The 13,536-nt window shown below is 39.8% G+C and overlaps 1 protein-coding gene across 2 annotated transcripts; it reads left to right on the plus strand.

The window, feature by feature from the left end:
• The first annotated feature begins 4,062 nt into the window (after positions 1-4,062).
• Positions 4,063-10,772, plus strand: LOC119719796 (NLR family CARD domain-containing protein 4-like). 2 transcript variants are annotated; one of them, XM_038189287.1, is made up of 4 exons: positions 4,063-5,091; positions 5,608-5,735; positions 6,263-6,376; positions 7,506-10,772. In XM_038189287.1, exons 2-4 carry the CDS (start codon positions 5,642-5,644, stop codon positions 10,715-10,717), a joined length of 3,420 nt encoding a protein of 1,139 aa, XP_038045215.1. In that variant the 5' UTR covers positions 4,063-5,091; positions 5,608-5,641; the 3' UTR covers positions 10,718-10,772. The 2 variants fall into 2 exon arrangements, with proteins under 2 accessions (XP_038045215.1, XP_038045216.1); XM_038189288.1 differs by having other exon boundaries at positions 4,063-5,735.
• Positions 10,773-13,536: the final 2,764 nt, after the last annotated feature.

Here is a 13,536-nt window from a genome sequence, read left to right on the forward strand (position 1 = left end):
CATTGACTCGAGTCATTACAACTCTGACATGTACTCAATTAAAGAAGTACTTATTCTTAAAAAAAAATAGTCATTTAATTAATCTAGCAATTAATTAATTGGACGGTACAATAATTCATTTAAAAAAAATAAAAATACTTTGCATAACATTTCGAGCGCTGTGTACACTTCAAAAATGCATAATTTGAAAAAAATTCACGAACTCATTACTAATTTAATTAATTAATTTAAATAATTCAATTTTTTATTTGCAGGCTCAATAATTCATATTTAATGTTTATATGTTTTAACTTAAAAAATGCTATGCATATAAAATGGTCATTATTTTAAAAAGTAAATAAATTTATTAATGATTTAATTAAATAATTAAATTTATTAATTTAATTAATTAATTTGACTTAATGAATAAATATGTTGTTTATTGTTTATTAAACAAAATCCTAATGAGCCATAAACAATAATACACATCGTGATGCAAAGTGCATAAATTGTTTGCATTAATTAGCACCCCTTATCTCTGAACCTCTACACAGTCAACCTCATCAGCATAATATGTTTCAAAAAAGGCATTAATTTAGGCATTGTCTCACGAAGCACAGTGGTGCTATTAATTGGAGAAAAACATGCTTTAAAAATATTGTTACATATCTGCATGAGTTTTTATACCAGGAAAAAAATTAGTTCAGCGGCTTTGCATGCATGGGGAAAATCTATGTAGCGCACAAGTTGAAACTTGCCTGCGCAATTTGTAGCAAGGAAATTAATGCACGCGCAAGTTTAAACTTGGGTGCGCGCAGGTTTAAACTTGGGTGCGCGCAAGTTTAAACTTGGGTGCGCGCAGGTTTTAACTTGCTCGCGCAAGTTTAAACTTGCGCGGGGACTCAAATTGCGCTCAACAAGCATACTCACCCTATTTATAGGCTAATCAGAAAGTGCTGCCTTTTCTAATTTTCGTGAAATTTCATATTGAAATTTTGATACGCAAACGGGTGCAAACGAATCTGGAAATTTCACGAAAAATACTACTATAAATGCTTCTAAAGCCAAAAAAACCTACAAACTAAGCCCAAATGTGAAAATCAAAATTTGACAAATTTCGACATATTTTTGTACATGGTTGAAGTGTGGCCTTTATTTACGGAGGTAGTCCAGTAAATTGGCCACATTTATGGGGCTACCATTGAATGAAACTCGAATTTTAGTACGGTCTGACTGAACTGACGAATGATTGACCTCTCTACCCATTTTCTTGTAAAAAGTGAGAGGAACAGTGGTGTTCTTGATAATCAACAGTGGGAGTCGAGGGCACGCAGCGCCAGCAAATGGCAATGCCAGCAGCATATAGCCAGCAAACACAAAAATTGATTCATATTTTAATCTACACACGTGTCCATTGTGGGGGGGGGGGGTAGTTGGCGGAGGGGGGGTGGGAGGGGGAGCATGATGCTACATTGGTAGACCCTTCAAACCTACGCCATCTTACTTCTACGTAGCCCCATAAATGTGGGGCACTGAGCCAATCTCGCAGAGATTATGATCGATCGATGATTTTCGGTTCGCTCGATCGGAGCGTGTTGTGGGGGGTACGGTACTTGCACTCGTACGCATGCGCATACTATCATTTCGCATGTACCGTACCCCCCGCGGCGCGCTCCGAGCAAACCGAAAATCATCAATCGATCATAATCTCTGTGTGCACGTTTTAGAGCCTAAGTGTCAGATTGGCTCAGTGCAGAAAGGGCATATTTTTCATCATTTTGGCCTAAAAACCGACAGAATCCAGCGATGTTTGTTAAGCGCACATATATAACGTGAGTATGTCATGAGGTATTGTACGAGGTTTAGTGGCAAACTGTGCAGCAGTTCTGTGGGAAATGTCTCTGTTTTGATGGACATTTTGGTACTTAATTGGTGTTTTTGTGCTGCAAACAATTTTGCAAGGTTCTGTGTAGCATCATAGTTCTAGGAGTAATCACAGGGCACTTTGATTGGTCACCGTGGAGACGCTCAATCGAGATGCCATGTGATTGGCCCATTGAGGCCTCTAATTGAGGTGACCAATCGAAGCACCCTGTGATTGGTCTGTCTGATGCTTGGGGGAGGGGGGGGGGGGTAGTCCTGGATGCCACAGTGGTGGTGCTCAATCTCTGTAACATCCATGGGCGTCAGTTGGATAGGGACGGGGGGCGCTGGAGGGGAACGAGTCCCACTTTTTTATCCTTGAAAAAAACACTCCGACCACGGTTCCATGGTGCAACAAATTTATTGACATTGCGTACTGATGGGGAAGCAGTGTAATAACAAATGAAAACCTAGTGATGGTGACTGACTCACTTGAAGTTATTGACACATTTAAAAAAGGCAAAATCAATTCCGTGTGAGCCACTTCAATGAAAATGGCATAACTCCTCACCACGCCACTAATATGAAAAATTAAAAATTCCTGTGGAAGACAAGGTGATGACCTTTTATATAACATGCTCATTTTTTTCTCAATATACTCTATGTGCCACAAATAATGGTGAACTTAGATCCAGATCATTCTGACTCACCCTGTACACTTCCGGATCATCGACAGTTCCAGATCATTTGATTAAAATAAAAATTAATTAAATTGTTGCCAAATTTTTTTGTGAGATTTTTTCCCCTGAATTTGAAGGTCTATCATATTGCAATTGGCAGGGAATTTTTTTTTAAAACATAATTACCCACGATCCAGTTCAGCAAAATATCCGCTTGCTTTGTAACTGGCCTGTGAAAGGAAGCACATGAAGGCAAAAGTCTGGTTTCCTTTGGAACGTACCGGTAGCCAACATTCATCGGTTTTTTTTCGTTACTGTATTAGGTTTTCTTGTAAGGAAATAATCACAAGCATCACTGAGTAATAATGATTTTGGCATTTGAATTAAATTAATTGCTGTATTCGCCGAAAGATTTTTATCCCCACGAGCGACAGTTGTGGATCACCCATGCACAGGATGCAGTATTGTGTGCAGTTTAGATGATGAAGGCGTAACACGCGATGCTCGCGCACTGAGCATGCTTTGAAAGATGAATATGTACATGTACCAGGTAGCACAGCGTGTGTGATCTGGAGCTGTCAAAAATGATCCACAACTGTCTAGTTCAGTCCTGTACAAAAGCCATGATTTGTTTCCCTTTAAGTTGAGTCTGTGTGAACATATTTGGTTTTAACTTGAAGAGGAGGAATTTACGAAATGATGTCACTCGGAAACTCAGAACATGGGCGGGTGTAAGCGGTTTGTATAAAAAGTGATCCAGAATTGTCACACTGATAGTATTTTGCTCAAAGAAATTGCCTCTGATTGCACCACAGGGTGTCTAGAATTCAAACATTTTCGGGGCCCTTAATCGGACCCCACACCCCACGTCGTTAGGGCTTCGCGCTTTGTGCTCGCATTACTTTTGATCAAGGTACATGGATGTCCCCCCCCCCTCCCCACTTTTGAGAAGCGATTGGCGCCCTTGGTAGCATCCATGCTGAGTAGACGGGTTTATTTTCACCGCAGTGGATATCGTTTTGGCGGCATGGACTGATGCTGTACGGGCCCCTCTTTTAGTTTTATCAAATGAGAGTGTGTTTTATCATTCAAAAATGTCCTTTTCAACCTCAAGCAGACTTCTCAGTTCTCTCAACTCTAATGACATCTTTTTTGTAATTTAAAAAAAAAATTTGGTAGAAATAATTATTTTTGTACGCGGTTTAGGTACTGTGGGAATCAGTGCGATTCATCTTTCCTGATGGACATCAGCAATCACCCAGATGACATTTTAGGCTTGCAGTTTGCAGTCATGGAACCCTAATATCTTAGTTTATTCATAAGGAGCCTTCCTGATTTCTTGAAACCTGGCTCTGAGCAGGAAAAACCAAATGACACAATTCATGAAAGGCCCATTGTCCTCTACCTTTCTCAATCCTTAAAGAAAAAAAGCCTCGCAAACTGTCAGTGACATGTACAATTCTACAAAAACACCTTTGCAAGCAAGCTGATTAGAGTGGGACTCAAACCCACGACCTCTTGCTATTCAACCGCTGGATTCTCCAACTTGAGGAATTAAAATCTGCGTTTTAAAACTGTTGTTTGTCTTTAATTTGCAGCTGGATTTCTTGGTGAAAGCATCAGGGCTTTGTGCAGGAAGTGACAGGTTGAAGATGAAATTTAGGTGAGCACTTCTTTTTCTTCAACATACTGGGTACATTTAATTTGTAACAATTTAATTGGACTGTCAGATTGGCTATTTAATTAAAATGGTTCCTATAATAAGTAAAAAGCTTGATGCCTTTTTAGAGTTGGTCCATACATTAGTGCCAGTTTTAGTATGTACCGTAGGCCTACTTTCAAATAATTATTCAAGCAGTTTTAAGTGCATTTTATTATAGTTTCTCATAATTAAAATATGCCGCTAGAAATATTTGGTGGATCAGTGTCACATTTTTGTACCAAGCTGTGTAGGCCTAAAACATGTACATGTTGACTAAAGGCTCAAAGGTGAATTAATTTGCATTGAATTGATGCTGAGCTTAAAATAACACTTCTGAACACTTGAAATTGCGTCTTTCGATAAGAAAAATAAGTCACCCATTGACTCGTCAACTTTGTAGATCTTTCCATGACAGCAGACCAAACAAAACACTTCAGCGTGAACTTCAGTGTTGACTTAGAACAATTTGGGAAAACCCAGATGCATTTCTGTAGGTCTACTGGGACAAATGTAGTTCATATAATATCGATACGCGATTTGCCACAATTAAAAACGGCCTTTTATTTTTGTACTAAGCTATACATGTATTTAGTACCGGTATGAAAATAGTCTTATTAGGACAAGAAACAATTATTAAAAGTGCATATTTTGTTTCATTGGGTGTAACCTGCTTGCATGTGACAGAATATCAAAGTCATCTGTCAATAACGTGTAAGGTTTTGAGTCCATACCATATATTGATATTATCGCGAGATTAATTTGCATAATGTAGTTCCGTCAAGTGGTCATGAGACTGGTGGGTGTAGCAGCTGCAGTGCTTCAGTGTCATCTTTGATGTCTCTGAATCAACCCGATTCAAACTTAACTGTAAGTTTTGCTAAGTCATTTCTTTAGTTTTTGGTTCTTTTTTTGTTTCATGGGTTATACTAAACGTTGGGGGTAGCCTATTTAGAGTTTTGCTGTCACAAGTTACCAATCTCACTGACTGACGGTCAACTGTGCATTAGCAGAGCAGTTTCTACCAGTGACTCAAGACCACTTTTTCTCGGTCTCGGTTTTGTTTTGGTCTCATCCTATCAGAGTCTCTGTTTCATCCTATCAGAGTCTCAATCTCGAACGGGCTGGTCTCAGTCTTGAAAGTGCTGGTCTCGGTCTCGGTCTCGGTCGCCAAAGTCGCATGTTTTACCCCTGTGACCCATCTAGACCACAAAATGTACCATCTACGCACAGCTTTATTCATGTGCAAGCTGAATTAGGTGAAAACCTAGTCTTTATTCCAAACATAAACAACATTCTAAGGACAAATTTTAATGCTGAAGAATGATATTGAAGCTGGAATGAAGACCAGTGTGTTACAGCTTTTCATTCATTATTGACAAACAGGACTTCCATTTGTGGCTGGGTGATCCAAAGTACCATGGGCCGTGCACAATCTAAAGCAGCCTGCCGGACTGCTGTCCCTACCACGATGCAACAGGAGGCACCGGTACCCACCCCCTCAGCTGCAACAGGTGAGTACATGTAGTAGCTAGAGCATTTACACGGGGTCAATGAGGGAGGGGCAATAACTCCCCCTCCCCACTCACCTGCCCACACACCCACCCACCTCACCACTTTGATAAGATTTTTTTAAGTTGTTGGGTTTCAACTTCTTTTTTGGACGTTCAGATTTTTCATAATCACATATCTTGATAAAAACAATTAGTTTTCCTAGCGTGGATGACAACTAGGGATTAAGGGGAGTCAGGTTGGCATAGTGGTACTTGCCTCGCCTTCCATGGGCCAATATGTGGTTTGGGTTTCAGTCCTTGATTCCGTGGGTTTTTCCCAGAATATTCTTCTGGTGTTTTTAACCCACCTCTAAAACTGTCATTTCTTCTCATTGTCTTCTCTCCACAGGTTTCTTCAGGCTTGCTAGCTACAGTGCAGTGCCCTGGTTTCATTACCAGAAATAAATAAATAATAGAAGATGAAGTCAAGTACATGAATAATTTTGTCGATGTCCATTTAAGAGATATTTTAATTATTCTGATTTTAGATTCCCCAGAACGAACTGGAGCCATCCGAAAGATCGGCACAGTCAGTGGTAGCAACAATCCTACCATTGTTGGTTCAAATGTCAACTTCTACAGCTCGCCGTTGGATGGAGCAGGTAAATATGATCTTGTTTGTTGCACTAATTGATATATTAGATCAGGTGTTAATGTATTTGTGGGGGGGGGGGGGGGGGTGGAGGTGATATGCTACACAATCAGGGACACAAAGGGCGGATTGCTGGTAATGGGAGAGAGAGTCACCAATTTCTTGCTTCAACTATAAACCAGTTTGTAATAGGATATAGGCCTCTGGTGAGCACATTAGGAGGGTGCTATTTATAGGGGGTAAAGTCTTGTAATTTGTTCTTTATGTACCCACGCCAAATGGTGCCCCCTATTATGTGTCACATTTGAAAGAAAATGAAAAAAAGTGAAGATAGTTTTACAGAAGTCACATACATAAGTATTAATAGCCCAGCCATTTCATCTACATCCCGCCACCTCCGATCGCATTCTACAGCCCATCCTCAGTTACTGCCTGGACCTAAAACCAAAACCCGCTATGGCGACCGTGCCTTCTCTGTGCTAGCCCTGAAACTCTGGAACTCTCTTCCCATCCACGTCCGTGAAACTGATTCATTAGACTCATTTAAGATAGTACTTCAGAGCTTTCTTTTTTTTCACAAGCCTTTGATCAGTAAATTGATATTTGTACAAGAAACAACTGTGCACTTTGAAACATGGGGGAGCGCATTATAAATGTTGTAAGTTATAGTTATAGTTATTAATTTTGCACTTATAAATAAATGAATGGAATAATGAATCAACTTTTTTAAAGCCTACACACTGCAGTTACCAGTTTTTGTCTTAATTTATTTTTTGTTGATAAAAATGTGAAAGTTAAACCAACTTGCGCAAGTTTGTGTCTAACAAAGATACAAAAGCCACAACATTCTTTTTGTTTATTTTTTGGGGTAATTTTATTTTGTACACTGCCTCACTGACGAACTGTAAATCTCAAGTCACCACTTCTTTTACATGTCTGCCTCTGTAGAAGTAGCCTATTCAATTATTTCAGAAACAGTGTTTCAGTGAAATAATACATTCAATATTGGGTTTTGCCCTCCACTGACGTGGTATTTCATAAACGCGCTATACTCAGTGTAGTCCCGAGTAATTATGAGAACAATCACTAACCTGTGACCTCCTGCTTACTAGTGCATGTTGCTTGTTTGACCTCAACAGTAGTATCTCCACAGACTCGGAAACCAGACCAAGAATCAAGAGTGGGGGATCTCAACCAAGAAGTCGGTAACAAGACCAGGGACATTTTGAGGAAATGGTACAAGACAACAGGTTCTTATGTTCAGTTTAACCCCGAGGTTCCTGACGATCAAAGACCCATTGTTGGCATTTACACTAAATTGCGGGTTAGAACAAAGAAAGGTACTGCAGAAGAAGAATACTCTGAGGAAACTGTATATTCCACAGAGTATGAGAAAATATTGAAAGATTGGCCTGAGACTGGGTTCAATCGTGCTATTTTATTTGGCATAGGTGGTGTCGGCAAGTCAACCATTTTTGACAAGATTGCATATGACTGGGCTGATGAGGCATGTGAAATCCTGAAAAGATTCAAGCTTGTCTTTCTGTTAAAGATGTGTGCCCTGTTGCAAAAATCTGATCTTGTTGATGCCGTTTTTGATCAACTTCTAGGTGAAACACCTGAAGTAGCCAAAGATGAACTTGATAAATTCATTCAGGCTAACTCAAATAAGGTCTTGATTCTGTTGGATGGTTTTGATGAAATGAGGACCAAAACACTTGATGCAGCCTCATTCGGTTCTATCCTAAAAGCACTCAATAGAAAAAAATACCGAAAATGTTGCATCTTTGTCTCAACTCGCCCCTCTCATTTTGAGACACTGAAGTCACTTGTCCAAAATCCTTGCACACACATAGAGGTTCTGGGGTTTACCAAGGAGGATGTTAATGAATACATTCGGAAATTCTATTACAAAGATCCTATTAGTGGCAATGCACTGATCCAAAGCATTGAAAAATCCAACACGCTGCTCGATTTGTTCACGTATCCAATGCTTCTCCTTCTCATGTGTTTGTTGTGGAGGGAGAATAAACAACTCCCCAAAACAACTTCACGCCTCTTCACTAAGGCAGTTGATTACATGTTCACAAGAAAAGGATGTAGCTACGAAGATGCATCAAAAGCAGTGATTGCTATAGGAAAAACTGCACTAAGTAGTTTCATAAGTGCTGACCACAATTTCTCATATCAAATTGATGAGTTTGAACAAAATGCGCTGCACCTTGCACTGAAAGCGGGCATCCTAACCCAGCAGAGAGTTATCAAAAACCTCAAATGTCACAACAACATACAATTCATGCACAAGACTATTCAGGAATTCTGTGCTGGTAAATACTTGCAAAGTGTACATATGTCAAACCAGGGATTTGTAAAGAGTGAAGTGTACGAAGTTGAACCATTCAGTGAGTTTCAAAACTATTTAAAGCAACTTTGTCAGACAATTGAGGACATTGTTTCACATGATTTCCTTTTACGTTTTTGTTGCGGTGACAATGAAAAGTGCATGACTGACATCGTGAAATTGCTTGAACATAAATTTGAGGATCGATATACAAGTACGTCAAGGTACCAATCGTCTGTTGCACAAGCGATTAGTAGACAATGTTTTTTTGAAAGCCAAGCCAAAAATGTCCCACAGTGTCTCAACAGCGACTCACTTATCCCATCAGCTATTGAGGTGGATAACAATAATGATTTCCGCATTCTCATATACCTTCTCGAAATCATCTGTAGGTCAGATGGCTTGATGGCACAACTGTCACGCGTTGAAACCATTAAGGTTTCTTCCGTGTCTTTGGTCAGTGGTTTAGCCGTCGCCCTGGGTTACATGGAAAACCTCTGGTGTCTGACATTCTGCAAATGTTCTTCAATGAAGGGTGATCTTGAGAAAATCCTGGCATCACTGAAATGCAACCAAGTTTTGACCAATCTACACATAGATGACTGCAATACATTGGGAAGTAGAGCTGTAGAATGGGCCCCTCATATCAAACACTTGACAAGCCTTAAGAGACTTGAAGTAAGATCGTGCAAACTGGAGAGCACAGACATTGAACACATTGCCTCAGCTGTACATGACATGCCCAAACTGACTTACTTGAGGCTTGACTGCAACCGGACACTGGGCCGATCCGCTGACTTGTGGGCCAAGGAATTACCCAGAATGATGCACTTAAATAAGCTGAACCTGAGCTCTTGCAATTTGACACGGTCAGACATTCCACACATTGCCTCAGCTGTAGGTAACATGCCCAAACTGACTGAGTTGGAACTTAATGGCAACGACCCATTGGGTGGATGTGCTGCATTGTGGGCCAAGGAATTGCCCAAAATGATGCACTTAAATAAGCTGGACCTGAACTATTGCGATTTGACACAGTCAGATATTCCACACATTGCCTCGGCTGTAGGTGACATGCCCAGACTGACTGAGTTGGATCTTTGGGGCAACAAGTCATTGGGTGGATGTGCTGTATTGTGGGCCAAGGAATTGCCCAAAATGATGCACTTAAATAAGCTGGTCCTGCGCTATTGCCATTTGACACAGTCAGACATTCCACACATTGCCTCGGCTGTAGGTAACATGCCCAGACTGACTGACTTGCATCTTGATGGCAACGATCCATTGGCTGGATGGGCTGCATTTTGGGCCAAGGAATTGCCAAAAATGATGCACTTAAATAAGCTGGACCTGAGCTGGTGCAATTTGACACGGTCAGACATTCCACACATTGCCTCGGCTGTAGGTAACATGCCCAGACTGACTGACTTGGATCTTGGTAACAACTGGTCATTGGGTGGATGTGCTGCAGTGTGGGCCAAGGAATTGCCCAATATGATGCACTTAAATAAGCTGGACCTGTACCATTGCAATTTGACACACTCAGACATTCCACACATTGCCTCGGCTGTAGGTAACATGCCCAGACTGACTGACTTGGATCTTGGTAACAACTGGTCATTGGGTGGATGTGCTGCAGTGTGGGCCAAGGAATTACCCAATATGATGCACTTAAATAAGCTGAACCTGTACCATTGCAATTTGACACACTCAGACATTCCACACATTGCCTCGGCTGTAGGTAACATGCCCAGACTGACTGACTTGGATCTTGGTAGCAACAAGTCATTGGGTGGATGTGCTGCATTGTGGGCCAAGGAATTACCCAATATGATGCACTTAAATAAGCTGAACCTGGGCTGGTGCAATTTGACACACTCAGACATTCCACACATTGCCTCGGCTGTAGGTAACATGCCCAGCTTGACTAGGTTGAGCCTATTTCGCAACGAGGCATTGTATCGATTGGAGTTACAGTCCCTCTTCCCATCACTTAGTGTTGAATTTTAATTCTCCCTTGCCAAACCCACTCTTGAATTACATGTACTAGGCATAACAGTATCAAAATGATCACATTCTCTGTAAAAGGAAATGAAATTTACAAGAAAATCAACAAAATTAGAGGGCCTAATGTTTCAATCCTAAGCAGGACCATTCTCACAGGCAAAACATTGTAATACATTCTCCATTAAGATCGTCAGTAGGGTCACATACTGCATGTAAGACAATTACCTGTTTTTCATAAAAAAAAACTATAAAATCAGAGACTTGTGCACATTCTAAAAATAACCAAAAACAGATAATTTAAATTTGTTATTCCAGGATGGCTGTTTGCAATTTAAACAAACATCATAACACTTTCTCATGTCAGGTGGTCAGTAGTGTTGCACTGCGTGTAGGACAATTAGCTGCTAACCCTCTACATATGACACTGTTAGTTTGTCATCAATGCCTGGTTATAGATATAACCCTGTATCTGGTTCAGACTGAGATTGGACCTGAGACTCTTCTGGGTCAAAATGACATTTTCTTGGTCAAATGGCCAGAAAGGTGACTCAAGAGAAGCATGATTTTGACCCTAAAAAATGTCAGGTCAAATCTGACCCAGATTTGGGTCGAATCTGACCCCTGGACTTTTTAGAGTCTTTATGATTTGCTGATTTGGTTAAGGAGAATGGACAAGAAACTGTAGATTCGTGCTAAGAATGGACGGGGCGAATCTGGCACAAATCTACAGTTCCAAGTCTATTCTTCGACTTAAACTATTTGTGAATAACTGGAGATTCCACGATATTGCCCCGGAAAAATGTCAGGTCAAATCTGACCTGGGACTTTTTAGAGTGTCTATGATTAGCTTATTGGGTCAATGAGAATGGACAAGGAACTGTACATTCGTGCTAAGAATGGACGGGACGAATCTGGCACAAATCTACAGTTCCAAGTCTATTCTCTGACTTAAACTATTTCATAAAACAACAATAGTTTATGCAAATAAGATCCCTGGTTGACCTCAATCTCCAGTTTGTGAATGAGTGTAGATTCCACATCTGGAAACTTTTTGAAGTGGCAAACAACATTACTGTAGACCTCAAGTCTCTACGTGTGCATGGAAACATCACTAATTTGAAAACCCAGTGGATATATGGTATTTGTTGATTTCTGAGGCTGTATGGGTGGTTTGGTCCATTTCCAAGTTGAGACTTGTTGGCCTGACAACAGTTGTATTTGTGTATCACGTTAAAACAATGATAGGTTTAAACAATGAGAAGTTATGCAATTATTCCAAGATGGTAAACACACATGTATATTTTGTAAATATAATTATATTTTTGGAGACTCATTGGCCATAGTGGCTGAATTGTGCCTGTATAACGGTTCAAAAAATTAACTATCACCCCGAGTAGTTTTGGAATTTTTCCAACCACCAATTGGTGACTTTTTTGTAAATATTTTTTTTTTAAGAATGTTTATCTTATATTTTGTTGATTAGGCTGCCTGAATATTATTGTACTTATGTCAGACATTTAAAAGAGTAGTTTGGGATTTTCCAACCACAGATTAGTGACTTTTTTTGAAAATAATGTTTTTAAGAATGTTTATTTTATATTTTGTTCATATTTTAAATAAACATTGGTGCAAAGGTTGGTGGGAAGATCAGTTTTAAAAACTGCAAAAAGATGAAGGAATAACTGATTTGACACAGCATTGAAAGGGGGGGGGTGGTTTCCTTAGCAAAATTTTCAGGATTATATTCATTGAACATTAAAAGTACTAAAGGAAATATGAAAACAAAGGGTATTCTTTGCTTTTTTTTCTCTTCAAATAAACCACAAAAAGCAACTGACTAGATGCATTGTAATTTTTGTTTATATAATTGAAAAAAAAACAACAAATAAAGACAATATTCTGACATGCTTCGATGTTAATGAAGTGTGGTGTCAAATTCACTTTCTATGCTTTGCAGTGGCTGAAAATGTTCCACGTTTCTCTATATTTGCAAACTTTTTAATTAAAAGACTTGTTTCCATTTCTATCTGTAAATCACATATTAATAGGCCTAGTAAGTACAATAACTAAAAAACTCTCCTTTTTGCAAGTAGGGCAAGTCCAAGAAAAGGTCTCCTTGTGGTCCCATACGTAACGTACCATGTCTTCTTCATCTCAAAGACTAACACAAGTTCTTGTTGATACGGTATTCTCCTTTCAAATGCCCACCAGTAGAATACAAAAATCAACACTGAACTTAATTGATGTTTGGACGGTTAAACTTTGCTGGGACGTAACATGTGTGAATTCTTGGACTGCCCCAGTAATAGCCTGATGGAGTAGACATATGGATTGCATTCAGGTTCCATATTAAAATACATGATGTTAATATCTCACAATTGTTTCTGGTGTGATCATTTTGTGTCAGTCCCATTCTGTTGTATTGCATTTTACCTTAAGATGAGTATGTGAGGAAGAGTGTATAGTGTGTGAATTGAATGGTTTGCTCAGAATTGAATGGTTCAAACCCACCATCATCCCTGTCCTCTTTGACAAATATTCAAACACAATCCAGCCCATGTGTTTATCGGATACCCGATTACCCTACTATCTTGTAAACTCACAGCCCAGTACTTCAATTAGGGAGATGGGTCTTAGGCTGGCTTCTAGGTCGACCTGCGATTTGCTTGCGCCGCGACGGAACTACATGTAGCCTTGGTCAAGGCGTTTGTTGACATTGTCCGTGATGGTATCTGACATGCGCTGGGCATGCGCTATGCACTGTATAAAGCACTATTGACGAACACCTTGACCAAGGCTAGTTCATTCACGGCACAAGTAAA

The sequence above is a fragment of the Patiria miniata genome, unplaced genomic scaffold (genome assembly GCF_015706575.1).
Source record: "Patiria miniata isolate m_02_andy unplaced genomic scaffold, ASM1570657v1 HiC_scaffold_8, whole genome shotgun sequence".
NCBI classification, from domain to species: domain Eukaryota; kingdom Metazoa; phylum Echinodermata; class Asteroidea; order Valvatida; family Asterinidae; genus Patiria; species Patiria miniata.